Here is a 17,411-nt window from a genome sequence, read left to right as displayed (position 1 = left end):
CACGAAAATTAACTCAAAATGGATCAGAGACTTCAATGCAAGAGACTGAGGATGGAGACTGACTGCAAATGGACATAAGGGATCTTTTCACAGTGATAGAAATAGTCTAAAACAAGACTGTAGTGATGGTTACAAAGCAACGCAGATGCACTAAAACTCACTGAACTGTACACTTAAAATGGGTAAACTGCATGGTATGGAAATCATACCTCAATAAAGTTGCTTTAATTAAACCTCTACTAAGTGACAAATTCTTAAGCAAACATCTCTTTAAAAAATATTTTTGAAGGGACTGGCCTGGTGGCATAGTGGTTAAGTTCATGTGCTCTGCTTCGGCAGTCTAGGGCTTGCAGGTTCAGATCCCAGGCAAAGACCTACACTGCTCATCCAGACATGCGTGGTGGTGACCCACATACAAAATAGAGGACAACTGGCACAGATGTTAGCTCAGGGACAATCTTCCTCAGGCAAAAAGAGGAAGATTGGCAGCAGATGTTAGCTTAGGGCCAATCTTCCTCACCAAAATGAAAAAAAATTTTTTTGAAGTACTGATAGATAAGGCACAAGCTTATTGAATATCAGTTTTTCCAAGTCAATCTCTTTTTAAACTGGTTTAGAAAAAAGAACTGTGCTGCAAATATCAATTTAAAATAAAATTTAGTATGAGTGAAAGCTTAAGTAACTTATATACCCTCAGAAGTTTAGGAAAAAACATAGGAAAAAGAATTACAGCTGAGAAAATCTAAAAACTCATGCCACATTCCTATCTGAAATTTTCATATAAATTGAAAAAATACGCAAAAAATTTCCATTTAGCCTTAAATAAGCTGTTATAGACTGACAATATTTTGTTTGCAGCTTAATATAAGGGGTCAAGTCACCACTCAATCTTTAAGCACTTTAACTAAAAGTGTCAGCCTGAAAATGAACTTAAAATGGTGATACCCAATAATTTGTAACATCCTTCAATTCCTTTGTTTCTATGCTAGAAAGATAAGCAATACATTTAAGAAATGAAATCTGCTTAATTATAAATCTACAGTGATATGTGGATTAAAAGCTGAATTTTTCAAAGTTAAATACATCATCTAATAACAAGTGCTCTTCTATTATTTTTTTAAAAACCTCTCCATGTTAACAAGCTCTATTAGAGATAGAAAAATCATACTCTAAAGAAATGAGATGATAGCACAAATGACCTAAATGAAAAAAATTTACAGATAATATTCAAAAAGGCTATATAACATATTCTAATACTATAAGGGACATTTAAACAACAGATATACTTAGCTCTTATACTACTGATCGATTAATAATACTGACATATATTCTAGCCCAAGATCAATTTCTATTGCCAAATGCACCTCTCTTCATAATTCTGGAAGAAACAAATTGTTGTTTCCATTTATAAGGTCACACAACTGGGATGTATTCAAATGCTATATATCTTAAGGTACTGACATCCTCAAATCCTGGAAGATGGTACCTGATATAAAGAATTGTCTTCCAGTATTTTAGTTTAAAATTAAGTGCTAAGAAAAGAAAATGAGTGGCAATTACACCACAAACACCTATCTATCCTGTGACACAGGCCATTGATGGTAAGTTTTAATTATTACTATATCTGGCTATATGTTAAGTAACCAAAAGGCTATCTCAATATAAAGAACATCCTGGATTGCAAAGGGAGATCCAGAGCCCGCTAAAGAGCCTCAAAGTTTAAAAAAATATAGGAGATACTGGAGAAATAGGCAACTAAAATGACAAAAGAGTAGGAAATTCCGTACTTTTCTTTTTTTAAAGGACTGGGTATGGAAATCTAAGAGAAATATCTTAATGAGAACAGCTGATAAGGCATTTTTAGTAATTTATAATGCTGAGAAATGTTAATGCTGAAAATAAAGGCTAATACCCAGTTTTCAAATTCAGAAGTCCTTTAGCATGTTTAGCCTTTTCTCTTTAGAGACTTCAGTTTGCCATGAATAAAGGCTACCATTATTGATGACTCTTCACTGAGATTTAAGAAATAAAATTCTTTATCTGCTAATTGGTGCTAAGTATCAAGGACTTTATTGGTTGGAGTAGACAGAAGAAAGTGGTTAAGAGGCTTCACAGAAACAACCCCTGCTGGCACATTACCCACTAGAGAAGACAAAGACTACTTATGTGAACTCTAAGTCTCTAGATTAAAATCACCAAAAAAGTCCCTTCATGTAGCACCAAGTCCAAGCACTGTAAGTAAACAGAAGCTAAACAATTTTCAGCTGGGCTAAAAAGAAGTGTTATCATTTGTATTATGTTTCTATAATTTTATAAGTCACTAAGCTAGTGAAGATGTCAAACAATTTATAACTTTTGATATAAACTAACTTTAGTAATTACTTCATCTCCCAAGTTTCCAAACCATTTAACAGTAGCAAGAAGACAGATGAAAAGGTAATTCAACTCTATAAACATGGAACTCCCTTTTAAAAACAACGTGCTTTCCCTGTAGTTTATTAATCTAAAGGATCAATTCAAAATCTGTTTTGAAGTAACTTTATTTACCCTGGACAAGCAAAACACGACATTATGTGAAAAAGGAGGAAACTAACACATAATCAGCCTACTAGCCCATTTATATTTTTGTTAGTCACACATTCAGTATTTTGGTTTCTTTGGTGTCTTTAAAAAAATTGATACAATTCCAAAACAGCATTTTTTTTAAGAAGTTAACATTTTAGTGTGTGTTAAGTATTGCAGTTTTAAAAACAAAAATGTATTCAAACTCTCACAGAATTAATAAAATTTAATACCTAATTTGGATGTGAATATCCAGCACAGTACTTTTCATGGAAAACAAAAAGGTGACTCAGTTTAATCAGCGACTTTATGAGTAACAAATCTGCAACAGTGTTTCTTCGGGGAAAGAAGATAATGACAACATAAATGTTCCCTGGGTCACTTTGTTCTCCGGTGGTTCACATGTTTATATACTATCATCTGTAACTCCATCTAATGACGACTTCGTTTAAATAGAGTCGAGTCTCTTTCCTTCTCCTAAGCATCCTAGTCATAATACTACTTTTATGGCTAATTCATACTCAAAGATGTTTCCAAAACAAACAGGCCTACGTTTCACCTTATAAAATACTGTTGTGAAGGTGTGCATTTTAGGAATATAAATCACACACCTTAAGAAACGTGTATTCTACTCAGGAACTACTTACCTTGGTCTTTTTCCTCAGCAATGTTTAGTATATTCTGCCTCTATATGAAAATTAGAGCACGGCCTCTGACTAATGCAAGTGTTTGCAAATAAACTGAACAAATAAGTGATACCATACTTGCAATGTATTTATGCCCGACCAAGACTTCCCAATGTATATTTAGTTCATTATCTTCAATTTGTTCAATGAATAAGCACTTCATACTCAGAGATGCAATCCATTCCACAAAGACTTATGATTCAAAATGTAACCTTACACCATCTTTAGACAGTTCCAGAAAGACCCCAGGAGAATGCTGCTGTTTAAAATTGAATAGTTATTTCTGACAAAAACAAAATCTATCAGTAAAGAAGAAATTTTTTAGAAAGGCTCTTTCAGTAACAAATCAAATTTTACATACCTGTAATATCAAGAACAGAGGGAGATGCAATGTAGTATCTATGAACTGTTTCAAGAAGTTGGGCACCATGGCCTTGACCTTGAAATGGAGTCAATATCAGCATCTGACTACAGTAAAGAAATTATTTTAAAATTAAAATAACACATGACCAGTTTAAAAATTGCAAATCACTATAGGATTATGAACACTTTAAAGTCCATGTGTTTTTTTTTTAATCAACCTTCAAGAAATTCAAAAATTATCAAGATACTCAAAATTGGTTTAATCTTCCATACTGTTTCAAAGGGAACAATGAAATAAATCAGTATATAGCCAATGAATAATGGTGATTTTTTTAAACAAATCAACACTATTATAACAAGTATTGGAAACTTCAGCAGTTCCTTCTTCTGAAATAAAAGACAAGGCACGTGTTATACTGCCAATTACCTTACACGTGGCCGGGTTTTGTCTGGGTACACATAGTAATTATAGACTGTCATGTAGCCTACGGTCGCAAAGAGCGTAGCTCCATCCTTATTATACTTCTCAAATCTGCAGATAAAACAGAAAGCCAAGCAGGTCAATTACAGTCGCGCTCCCATGCAGTGTCCATTTTCTTTTCCATTCTCTGACTGAATTTTCAGTGTCAGCAAGCTACTCTGTGAGGGCCCAATGGGTACACCTGCTATGTTCTGAATGTACAATTCACTTAATTGGTGTGCAGCAACTTGGATAAATCAGACCTCTTTACATCACTTCAGTGCACTTGCCTATTATAAAGATGAATAGGTGGCAAGTAAAAGAAAACACAGGCAAAGCTCATTTTACTGTTTAAGCCTACATTCAGGGCCCTAACGGACAACAGCGTTTAATTCAGCTCTATTCTCAAGGTCTCCCAAAGCATAATGAGGGAAAACTCAAGCCTCATAAACAATAGTTTTTCTTTCCTGGGAAAAATATCATTATACTGTCCCAATAATTGGGCCGCCACAATTAAAATGCTGGCTTTGTGGAGGTAATAAGGTCTACTGTTGCTTTAGAACTGTACTTACACTAGAAAGTAGTGCCATCTTTCATCATCCACGTCAATAAAGCTAGCAGTTTCAATAAACCACATCAAAAAGGTCTGAAGCCTTTCATGATATTCTCGAAAGCCTCTACATGTCATGTCAGCCTAGGGAAAAAGCCAGGAAAAGTCAGGTGAAACTCATCACAGAGGTAAGTGAAAGTCTGCAGAACACAAAACTATCCTGTGGGAAAACGTTTAGAAGGCTCAAATTAAGATCTGTATACAGACACACATACAAAATAGATCTTTGTTCTTAATGCTGACAAAAATTTGTTTCCTAAAGTTAGAATAAATGCCTGAAAATAACAGAACAAAATAGCATACAGGTTTGGGCAAATAGAGTACTTTTACCCAAGACATATTTAGATTTATCTTTACCTTGTATATCTGAAAAGTAAAGTTTTCTCCTCCTGTTGGACTGAGAACAGAGTATGTATGGAGTAAGGTTCCAAATGGCTTGAAATCAACTTCTTTTTCCAGTAAAGAAAGAAAATCATTTGTGTTTGTGCAAAATCCAGGTGGAATAATTTGTCTAATTTTGCCTTCGACATCATCTGCCTAAGGAATGGAGATTAAAGGACATAAGAAAAAATTAACGTATTTGACATTTAGTCGAATATGCTTAATTTCTTTGAAATGGACAAAAACCCACAAAAATCACAAAACTTCAGTTAACGGTTAAACTATAGAAGGAAACATGCAGGGGCCAGTCCCATGGCCCAATGGTTGAGTTCGTGTGCTCTGCTTCAGAGGCCCAGGGTTTTGCCAGTTCAGATCCTGGGCGTGGACATGGGACCACTCATCAAGCCATGCTGAGGCAGCATCCCACACAGCACAACCAGAGGGACCTACAGCTGGAATATGCAACTGTGTACTGGGGGGCTTTGGGCACAAGAAGAAAAAAAAAGAAGACCGGCAAGAGATGTTAGTTCAGGTGCCAATCTTTAAAAAAAAAAAAAGAAAGAAAGAAAGAAGTAAACATGCAGTGAACTGGGAAAGGATGAATTTCATGTACATAAGATACTGCCGCACAAATCTGAGATGAGCTTAAGCACAACATAGAAATAAAAAAGAGGCGGCAGGTGTAGCCTGAAATCAAGTGCAAGAATAAGGGCAACGCTATTGAAATTTCTAACATCATGTAGAAAATGCTGACTATATCCCTTCAGGACAATTTGAATTGGCTAAAACAAAAGGCTGCTTATTATTTTATGTGTCAAAGAGACCATATTATCCAAGACATGAAAAGATCACCAGCAGTGGTGAGGTGAGGCTAGAGTCTGACCAAACGAATAGCAACTTCACAATGAACAAGTAGACAGGTCATAACTCCTTCATACACCAAACTCAAAATTAAGATAATAATTTTTAAAATATACCCGCTTAGGAAATACATAAATTGTATGAATGGATATATTATCCACTTATCCCTATAATGTGACACAATTTTTATAGACTTGGATTTGTGACAGTAAAAAGAGACAAGCCTGGGCAACAAAATTAAACCCAGAGATTAAAATTACCCCTGTTAAACAACCTCGATGAATGTTAAAACTATCAGCTGAGCAGACTTCATAATCCTTTTCAAAACCCCAAAAGACCACTTGATTGAATACATTTACTACTTCTCTTTAACCATGAATATTTGATGAAGTCTTACAATAAAGTATTACTGCTTCTCACCAGGCAATAAAACTTAATGAATTGGTCTCAACTTAACAAAACCTTATCCCTCAATACAGTCCCTAAAAGCCTGACATTACATTCAACAAAATGAGCTTGCAGCCTATTCAAACTTTTTTCTGAACAATGAGGCCAGGTTTTTACTTAATGGAGTTTGCCGTGAGTTCAGCTGTAATGTTTGTATTGTATCTATTTCCACAAGGACTGACACAAGAACACTTTGTGTTAACTTACTAAGCAGCTCTTTCATACCGTTTACATGCATGATGGGTATTAGTTCTAAACCAAGACCCTTGCTACTTAGCATTCAAAACAGGGAAATTAAGATGCTTAGGACAAAATACACTACAAAAGGCTAATACAACATGCTACTAATTCCTGTCCTTTCAACCATCTTTTAACTAAGTAGAAGCAATGCACCTGCAGATGAATAGCACTTTATTATTATTCAGTTACATTTTAGGAAAGAGAACCAAGAATGGAGTTTATCACAAACAAGTTTTATTTTCAAGGCTGTGGTACCACCAACATTTATATATAACTTGTTTATAGCTCTAAAAAAAGAGCTATTATTTAAAATATAGCTCTTCAACATTTTGCCCAACAGCTTATTTCTAATATGTACACCAGTCCTTGCAATCCATTCACCCTCAAAATCAAATAAACTGCATTCGACAGGACTATTTTTGCTTATTTTTAAAGTACCAATTGGTAAATATTTCTCCTTGAAACTGCTATATAATGTGAAGAGACCATCTTAAGCATATTTTATATAGAATCTGTACAATTTCAGTAATTACAAGAGGAAATTGTAATAATAAGGGATAGTTTTAATAGGTCTGTTGTGTGTCAATTAAAATCCAAACTAGTAATGGGTAAAGTAGTATAATTTTTGTCCAAGTTTAAAAAAAGTCTAGAAACGCTACTTTTAAATAAACAGTTTTATAATCTATCAATTTAAAAGAAAACACTTCAAGGAATTTATAGTGTATATAATTTTAACTTTTAAAAACTTTCCCCATGTCCTGTCTTCTCAACAAGGCATCGCAAAACATGATGAAATAACTTCACAAATCTTGCATCAAATGTACTTCAAAGATTTCTTAGAAATTCTAAGAAATCTTGCAGCAGTTCTGGTGGAAGACAGAGCAACCCAAAGGTTTGAGCTCAACAAAGTTGAAAGAGAGTTAATGTTTAACTTTCAGCCTTCAAAAGATACCTATTTATTGTAATAAATATCATCAAATAAATATTTTGCTCTGGGCAAGTTTACACATTACTTTAGAACTTTTACATGGGAATAAAAGGCTAAGTTTAAAAACAAGGAATCTGTTATATAATTTAGGTTACAGAAAATGTATATCTGATATATTACATAAAATACATAGCATACAACCAAATAGCTCCTCAAACCTAGAATTCACAACTTTGCTTCACTGAAGGAAAAATGTCTGCATTTCTCTACTGAATGGATTCTGCTTTAAGAAAAAAAGTCCTATTACCACTATCTCTTAGAAATCTGTATTTTTCATATTGTATTACTGGCAAGATAATAAAATCATCACCCATCTAATCATTTTTTTTTTTTAAAGATTTTATTTTTTTCCTTTTTCTCCCCAAAGCCCCCTAGTACATAGTTGTATATTCTTCGTTGTGGGTCCCTCCAGTTGTGGCATGTGGGACGCCACCTCAGCGTGGTTTGACGAGCAGTGCCATGTCCGCACCCAGGATTCGAACCGACGAAACACTGGGCCGCCTGCAGTGGAGCGCGCGAACTCAACCACTCGGCCACGGGGCCAGCCCCCATCTAATCATTTTTAATTAAATACAGAATTACAGATTAACTGAAACCTTTTAGTTCTAATGCTTGTGGCTAAACGTTTAGATTCTATTCCTGAAGATCACTGAGTAATTCCTTATCTTTAAGAATATTATTTTAAACTTCAATTACGATTATATAAAAATATAGTTATAGAAAGGCTAAGAAATTAAGCTGAATAGGTAAAGAATCCAGAACACAACATGACATATTTAATTAATAAAGACATTCCTTACAAGCATTTTCTGAACATTTGGCAATATCTTTTTTAAAAGGAAAGCATAAAAGTATTCTATTTGGGTCTTATGTTAGGTGAGTCATGATGAAATGTTTTAGACTGTACACCCTCTCACCGTGGTCATTTCAACTTTCAATGTTCTATACTGTGTTACACATAGGATGTTCCCATGAAACAATTTTTGCTTTTCCTCATCACTGTATAAAAGTAATGTGTCTGAGAATAACTGGTAGTCTGCTATAATATAAATATCTTTACACTTGTATTTCTATTTATACACATTTGAAAACCAAATTACCTCTTTAATATCTTATCCTAAACAAGCACCATTTGTCTAAATTTGTCTATGGTAAGTTATTTTTTTAAACCAACTTTAAAGGCATGTTAAGTAGGTATGCTGTCCCTTACTTGGCTAAAGTGGCAGAGACTTGACATTAACTATAATTCTAAATATACCTAAGATATGCTCCAAAAGCAAGCAAAAAAATTTTTCATTTCTACTTAACTTGCTTGATCTTACACTCTCTGATAATATTTAAGGTGTAGAAATTTTAGTACTGTTAAAGAAATTAACAGCATGAACTCTTTCAGTAATGGAAAAACAAAGGCCAAACTATGTTTATTTATACTCCATTAGTGTTTTATTACTTGAACTCACAAAATTCCAAGATAAAAATCTCAATATATAATTTTAAAGCTTTTTACTCTATTTCATAAAAACCATTACTCATTAAGAATACTGTCACAATTACCAAAAAAAGAGTATAGTAAAATATTATTAGTCTACCAAAGATTCTTGTTTTCATTTCCTCAAGATTAAATTTTATAAATGTACAGGACTTTTCTATGAGGCAAAGGAATCCCAAAAAATTTTTAAATCTGCTCTTATCTATTCTCAAATTCAATGGGAGACAAGAATAAAAGAGATGACGGAATTCAGATAATATAAACCTTATCCATGTATTTCAACTTCCTCTACCCAAACTCTTCCCAGAAATGCTAGCAATTAGCAAAACTGAACAATCTTAGTTACACTCTCTCTCACTAAAAGGCAATGAAATTACCTCAAGAGAGGGCAGGAAGTATTGATAAAAACAAAGGTCAAGGACAACCATAAGATGAATAAACCATCAGTGTCTGAATAAGCAAGTTTATTGTATTGTAAAATTCAGAATAATTATGTTGCCTTTAAAGATGATGGTTACTGGAGATGTTTTACAGGCATCTTAGTTGTGACTAAAAAATTTTAGGTGCAATTGGAGAACTCAGCTTGGAAAAGAAAAAGAATGAATGATGAAAGATTAATATAATGGCAAAATTCTAACAAGCAAATTAACTTCTAAGCAGATTTCTTGTGGTTTCTGACCATCTGAAAGGGTTTATTTTTCACATGCAAAAATAATGCTACATAGTTTAGTCTGCAAAGACTCAAATATGATAAATTATATAATAGTCTCAAACTTAATGCACCTAAAACAAAAATCTTGATTTTTTTTCCCCACTTAAATCTAATTCTCCAATCTTCCCTATCTCAGTTAACAGCACCACGATTGCCTAAGCAATGGGATCCTCCTTGATCATCTTCCCCTCATTCATCATATTCAATTCAACAGCAAGTCCTACTGGCTGTACCTCCAAAATAGATCATCAGACAACCAAATGTACTGTTGTCTGTCACACTGCAATGGTCTCGTCTCCCTTCCTTCACTCCTACCCCCTACAGTGTGTTCTCTGCATAGCAGCCAGAAGCATCTTTTAAAAATATAAACCATATCATTATATCATTAAAACCTCTAAAGGTTATCAATTATTCTTACTATACATGATCTAGTTTTGCCAACCCCTTCAACCATCTCCTACCCTTCTCTCTATCACCACAATGATTTAATGACAGTGATTTTTCTGGACTACAAAAATACCAAGAATGTTCTCATTTCAGGGCCTTTATATATGCTGGTCCCTTTGCTTACTAAGCTCTTCCCTCAGATTATTGCATGGCTGGCTCTTCTTTATTCAGAAACCAGCAAAATGTTTCTTCATAATACCATCTGAATTTAATTTATTTACTATTTGGTTATCGACTATTCCTCTTGGCTAGAACGTAAGCTCCATGAGAGCAGTGGCTTTGTTTTGTTTGCCACTATATCCCTGGCATCAAGAACACAGAAGGCACTGTGGAAAGAACATTCTCACTGCAAACTCAGATAGAAGAAGTAGGCCCATTCCCCCAAAATCCACTATCCATTCTTTTCTCATAAGGGAAAAAAAGTCTTTGCTTGAACATGTAATTTAAATAAATGATCTTCAACCATGAAGCAAAAAATAACCCTAGCAAAAGACATTATAAAAGATTGATTCCTTATGCCTAACACAGTACTTCTAAATGGAAAAACCTGTTTTTTAAGAATGGAACAATTAGAAATCAATGCAAATACACAGCTATTTTCACTGCACATAGTACTTGAAAGATTTATCAATAACTAAGTCAATAATTCCTTTGGAAGAAATCAAATCCTATCAGAAGGAACTTTAAAAAAAAAAAAAAAACACCACCAAAACCCTAAAACAACAGTGAACAACACAAAGAAAAATACTGTCTGCAGTTTTATAAGAATATCCACCAGGGCTTGAGAATTTAACAATCTAATAAGAAATATCTGATTATGGAAAAACTCCATTATAATAAGTCTATGTAAAAGTTTATCTAAGATTAAATCTTTTCAAACATCAAATCACCACACCTACAGTATTACTCAGAATCACTTTTATGTATGTAAAATTTCAAAAATTTCCAAGAGACACAACCACTGAATAAAATAAATATTAAGTGCAGTTACAGATTATTTATTTGACAAGCTTAGTTATCTGGAACAGGGCTAGGAAGTGGTAACAAAAAAAAGTAAGTGCTCAAAATATTTCTCACACCAAAGTTGAATAACAAGTATAAGAGACTATTTCAGATCTCTTTCATGCTATATACAATTCATGTTATGATGCCATTAAGCTTACCATAAGATGACTGTTTGCAAGAGGGAAGGCCCTCACAATAACAATAAATTGAGAGCTTATAGCACAAAAGTATCAGAGCAGGGGAAAAAAAATAAATGAAATACACATTGTAAAAAAAAAAAGATAAAAACTAATAAGCACAAGAGCCTGGGCCCATTTAAAACAGGTCATAAACAGTCCTAATATCTTTTAATAGGATATTACTATATATTATGCATACTACTGCTAAGTGATTATCTTCTAGTACACTCTTGATTAATTACTAGTTGTGTAACTTTGGGAAAGTCCTTTACAATAAAACAAAATAAAAAAAAAAAAAGAAATAAAATAAGGGCCAAATCAACCAGTCCAAGTAATGAAAAGAGGTTTTAACAAAAAAGGATAGGGCATGAGGCTGGCAAAAGATAAGTCAGAAGTTTAAAGTCAGTTTAAAGCCTTGAACAAGCTGGCTTCATTGTTAATGCTTTAAGAACTGATTCTTCTACAGAAAAAAGTTATGATCCAAACTGTAGTAATACATAAGGTCTTCATTTTCCACATTTTAATTCTCTGCCTAGTTGTGTGTAGCACAGTATTATCAATAATATGACAGATTTGATTTGATAAAACTTGTTGGATTGATGTCCAAGGGATAAGAGATTTTACTAAAAAAACAATTTCCAATTTTCAATTTATAAGTGTGATTCAGTGACAAAAATGGTATTTAATTTTCAAAAGATCAACTCTGTAAAGTAATTCTTGATGAAAAGTTTCAATGCCTCTAAACAGGAATGCCCAGAAGCAGAACAAGTCTAAGATAGGTAATTTTCTTAAGTTCCCTCAAAGATTCCTGTGCATTCCAAACACAAAAAAACATTCATCCCATCCAAACTTCCTCAAAAGTTTCAACCACTGCAGCATCAAGTCCAAAATCTCATTATCTAAGTTGTCTAAATCAGGTATGGGTGAGACTCCAAGTATGACACATCGTGGGACAAAATTCCTTTCCTCTTATGAACTAGAAAATAAGTTATTCCTTCTAAAATACAATAGTAGGACAGGCATAGGGTAAAAGTCATAGACTTTCCCATTCCAAAAGGGAGAAAAGGGTAGGAAGAAAGTAGTCACTGGTACCAGGCAATTTCAAAATCTAACAGGTCAAATTCTTAGGTTTCAAGGCCTGGAAATACTGTCACCTGTGGCTCTACTCTCTGGGCCCAAAGAGTCATTTTTCCTTTTTCATGAAGGGTAGCACATGTTTGCAGCTGAGTGGTGTTAACCACCTGTTTCCTGCCCACAGAATTTTGGAAGTTCATCAGCCTTCTCTCATTCTGTCAGTCCAAACTGGAAGTGTTTCTGCTGATATAACACTCTCAAAACCCTGTGGGTCACCTGTGTATGCCATGAGGGTTCACATCATTAGACAAAATGGTCCTTCATAGATCTTCCTTGAACTCTATTCAGTCTCTTTTCCTGGCTTTCGCTGAGATTACTGAAGAGATCCATGAGTCACATGCCTAATCTATTCAGCAAGAGCAAAAGGTTAGCTAGCCACACTCTTGGGCTTCTTTCCAGAGCATACTTTCCTGACAATGAATCTCCTAATTTTAGCATCTTCTGCAATCTGGATAGGCTGAGAATCTCCCAAATTATCAAATCCTGGATCTATTTTGCTTAACAGTTCTCCCCTCAATTTATCTCTTTCCTCTCACGTTTTACTATAAGCAGCCAGAAACCAGGCCACAGCTTTAATACTTTGCTTGGAAATCTGAGCTAAATATCCAAGTTCGTTGTTTATAAGTTCTGCTTTCCACCTAAGTGGAGGACACAATTCAGCTAGGCTTTCTGGCACTAAATAACAAAGATCTCCTTTCCTCCAACTTCCACTAACATCTTCCTTCTGAGCCCTCATCAGAGGCACCTTTAACATTCCTATTTCTACCAACATTCTGTTTATGACAATACATGTATTCTCTAAGATGATACAGACTTTCTCTTCCATGTTTCCTTTGTTCTGAGCCCTTACAGCAGTACCTTTAATGTTCATATTTCTACCAACAGTCTGTTCAAGGCAATCTATGCTTTTTCTATCATGTGCCTCAAAATTCTTCCAGTCTTTACCATTACCCATTTCTAAAGACATTTCTGCAGTTTGAGTTATTTGTTGCAGTAGCACCCCACTTCCTGATACGAAAATCTGAATGAGTTTCCCATGGCTGCTCTAACAAATTACCACAAACTTGGAGGCTTAAAACAACATACTTATTCTCTCACAGTCTAAAGGCAAAGTCTAAAATCACTATCACTGAGTGAAAATCAAGGTGTCAACAGGGCCACACTCCCTCCAGAGGCTCTAGAGGAGAATCTGTTTCTTGCCTCTTCCAATTTCTGGGGGCCAGCAGCATTCCTTGGCTTTTGCCCACATCACTCCGCCTCTGTGGTCATACTGCCTTTTGGGGGGCCATAATTCAGCCTGCCACACATGCATACTCTTCAATGCCTCTCTTCGCCTTCAACCTCTTTTGGCTCATTTGTTTCCAATAGTTTTATAATGTAATCAGCTTAATTATCTGTGTTCATAAAGGAATATATAAGCAAAATTTGTGAGATCAGAAATGCAGCAAGAGATATTTAAACAGGCAAATTCTCTATGAGGTAAAAGTAGAAAATTTAGCTATTTCCCTCCTCCTTATTTAACTTCTGGGAAAAGAAGTTTCATGTCCATAATAAAAAACAAAAGTTGGTAAATAAACTACAACTCTGATCATAAAAGTGAAGGTTCTTAAGGAGATGGTCCGCTCAGGAAACAGATCAAGCTAAGGATTATAATCACAGACTTAACTGAAATGACAGGCAGGCAATCATCTCCATAACTAAATTTGAATATGTGATTTTAAACCTACTATAAAATAGATTCTCTCCTCCCTCAAACCTTCAGATTTTAAAACCTGTTTTATACTCAGTTAGAAAACAGTTAAAAACAAATTTATTTCTGTTCTTACCTCTACACAGTCAAAGTTCTCATCAACCTTAGATGCATATTCAACACGGAACATTGTTGACAGGCTACCAGCAATATAGTATAACAGGATCTTCAGACCCTTGTAACCAAAAGCAGTTTCGCTGAAAGGGAAAAAAAACTAGCAGTAATCTAACACTCCAAAATGAATCTTTGCAAAAGTCATTACAAAGTATTAACCCTACATGAAGTTAAAACTTCATGAGTAGTTTCAAGACTTTACACTATACTTATTTGGGGGGAAAAAAAGAAAAGAAAGAAATATTTGTAATGAAACTATGCCTTAGCTTTCCTCATTTATAAAATAAGACAGAATAATAGCACCAACCTCAGACATGTTGTTTGGGTTAGACAAACAAGTTAATACATGTAAACCATTTATAACATTGGCACATCGTACAAGTACTCAATAAATGTTAGACATTACTACTACTGCTACCGTTGGTGCTGTTGCTGCTATTACTAGTACTAGAAGGCATTTCAAATCAGAGACAAGTAGTGTTAAATGGGTACCTGGCCAGGCAAGCAGCTAAGATGTAGCTTTGACCTAGTCCTTGCAATTACCACTTGCTTCTATTGCCAACATCCAGAGCTGCTGAAAGTGGTGATCGCACCTGTCTATTAGACCCCTCCAAGAACTCAGAAAGCAGAAAAGGAGCTGCTGCTATTTTTCCAACCCTGTTCCCTGCTATCCATCTACAGCTTGCTATTCCCTTTCTAAAAAGTGAATTCTAAAATATCCAGAATAGGTAAATCTAGAGAGACAGAAAGTAGATCAGTGACTGCTTAGGGCTAGGAAGGGTGGGGGAAAAAGGGCATGAAAAATGCTAACTGGTTACAGGGATTTTGGCAGGAATGACCAAAATGTTCTAAAATTGATTGTGGTGATGATTGCGCAACTGTGCATATACTAAAAACCACTAAATTGTACACTTTTAAATAGATGAATTGTATGGTAAATTATATCTCAATAGAGCTCTTTTTTTTAAAGTGAATTCTGAAAGAAGACTGTTTGAAAGAAGCAGTGTCATTTCCAGATTTCTGTCTAGGGCACCAAAATAAAATATTAGCAGTGTCCATTTTAGGCCTGTGAAAGTTACGTGCAATAGAAAGGAGTGGCAATGATACTAGGATCAAGACCAATGTCATGCTTGGGTCATAAGATACAGGGTTATCACGATTATGTGACTGTCATTTGTCTACCTTAGAAAAGCAGTATGCAAACACACCACTTTTAATGACATGCAAAACAGACAAGTGAATGTGCAAAATGCCATTAAGAAGCAGTATCTGTAAAACTAGATCCTACCCACTAAGATATCACCACAGGAAGAGATTTTAAATAGCAGTAAGAGGAAGAGAATAAAATAAATAGCTCCTTAAAGATAGAATTCCAAAGAGAAAGCATTGTTATTTTTATTATAAAACAAAACCTGTTTAAAATATGAAAGGCTCAAATTTTGCATGCATCAATATATATTAAAATATAAGTATTAATATTTAAAAGCACATAAAATACCTAATCTGATTCATTAATAATGAGAAATTCTCAGGAAATTTGTTTCATGAAAAGACATTTGTCAATTTTAAAACATTAAATAAATATGTCAACAATGTTGAAATAATGCATAGGGAAAACAGCCACAAAGGGAAATATTTTAAATGTCTACTATGTCTAAACACTCTTCCCTTTTACAACAAACCAGGGTTCCTGGGGGAAATGGCTGACTCCGGAACTAGTAGAGAAAGTACAAGATGAATCTGGAACAGCTTATTGTATCAGAAAGTAAAGTGTCCCCAAAGTGATGATATATCAAAAGGACTCCCACAAAAGCCAGTTTGAAAGGGTAGGCCCCTGCTGAATCTGGGATAATTTGAGCACAAAATGAATAACAGAACCAGATTATAACCCACTGAGTTAAAAAAGAATCTTTGAGTCTATTCTGATATAAACAAAGAAATACATAAGGGGGAGAAGCTCTTCCTTAGAGTAGAATGCCAACTAATAAATGTATAAGGTATGACAGAGATAGAAAAATCACCATTTTACAATCATAGTAAAATACAAATTCAGGCAAAAATCATTAACAACTAGGTGAAAGTTTGATGGGAAAAAGGCTATTTTCAGTCTCAGAGTATCTCCTCACAGATTATATATAAATAACAAAGGGAAAAGTGCTAACTTTATAGTAAAGAAACCTGGCAGCCACCTCTAAACCCAGTGACCCAAGTTAACTTAACCAACAATGGGATAAACTGACATCGTGGACTTTCTGATATGACACACTGAGAAGGACACAACTTCCATCACTGTACAATAAAAACATGCATTATCTAAATTTAATCATGAAGAAACAATCAACCTAATCCAAAACAAAGGTTTTCAAAACTAGCCAGCCTATACTCTACAAAAATGTCAATGTCATGAAAAACAAAGAAAGGCTGAGGAACTGTTTCAGATTAAAGGTGACTAAAGAGAGGTGACAACTAAATGCAGTATGTGATTCTAAATTGGATCCAGGATGGGGAAAAATTGTTATAAAAGAATTATTGGGAATCTAGTGGCAAAATTTGAAATGTGGACTGTATATTAGAAAACAGTATTTTATCAATGTTAAATTTCCTGAATTTTGATCATATTATTATGGTTATTGTCCTTGTTTTGAGGAAATACATACTAAAGTTTTTAGGAGTAAGGAATCAAGATGTATTTGCAACCTACTCTCAAATGGTTCAACAACAACATATCAATATATTTATATAAGAAGAGACAATGATTAAAGCAAATACAGACAAATGTTAATTGGTGAATCAAAAAGGATATACAGAGTACTACTGCAACTTCTGCAAATTTGAAAATTTTTTCAAAATCAAAAGTAGTAAGAAAAGGTAACTGATCATTCTAACAATGTAATTAAGGTACAGTAAGTTAAAGAATTGCACTGAATGTCCCACAACATATCTTTAAAGATGTTTAAAAAAAAAAACTTCTCTTGGGCTGGCC

The 17,411-nt window shown here is 34.3% G+C and overlaps 1 protein-coding gene across 2 annotated transcripts in view; it reads right to left on the bottom strand.

Moving 5' to 3' along the window:
• HAT1 (histone acetyltransferase 1) overlaps positions 1-17,411 on the bottom strand; it is a 57,725-nt gene that overhangs the window by 16,497 nt on the left and 23,817 nt on the right. For both annotated transcript variants that reach the window (XM_046659170.1, XM_046659172.1), the window contains exons 4-8: positions 14,391-14,511; positions 5,039-5,218; positions 4,644-4,765; positions 4,039-4,143; positions 3,610-3,716 (exon numbers count right to left, since the gene is read on the bottom strand). In XM_046659170.1, coding sequence (XP_046515126.1) covers positions 3,610-3,716; positions 4,039-4,143; positions 4,644-4,765; positions 5,039-5,218; positions 14,391-14,511 — 635 coding nt within the window. The remainder of the gene's footprint in view (positions 1-3,609; positions 3,717-4,038; positions 4,144-4,643; positions 4,766-5,038; positions 5,219-14,390; positions 14,512-17,411) is intronic.

The sequence above is a fragment of the Equus quagga genome, chromosome 4 (assembly GCF_021613505.1).
Source record: "Equus quagga isolate Etosha38 chromosome 4, UCLA_HA_Equagga_1.0, whole genome shotgun sequence".
NCBI lineage: Eukaryota > Metazoa > Chordata > Mammalia > Perissodactyla > Equidae > Equus > Equus quagga.
Note: the sequence above shows the minus strand (reverse complement) of the source record. Positions and strands in the feature narration are given on the sequence as shown.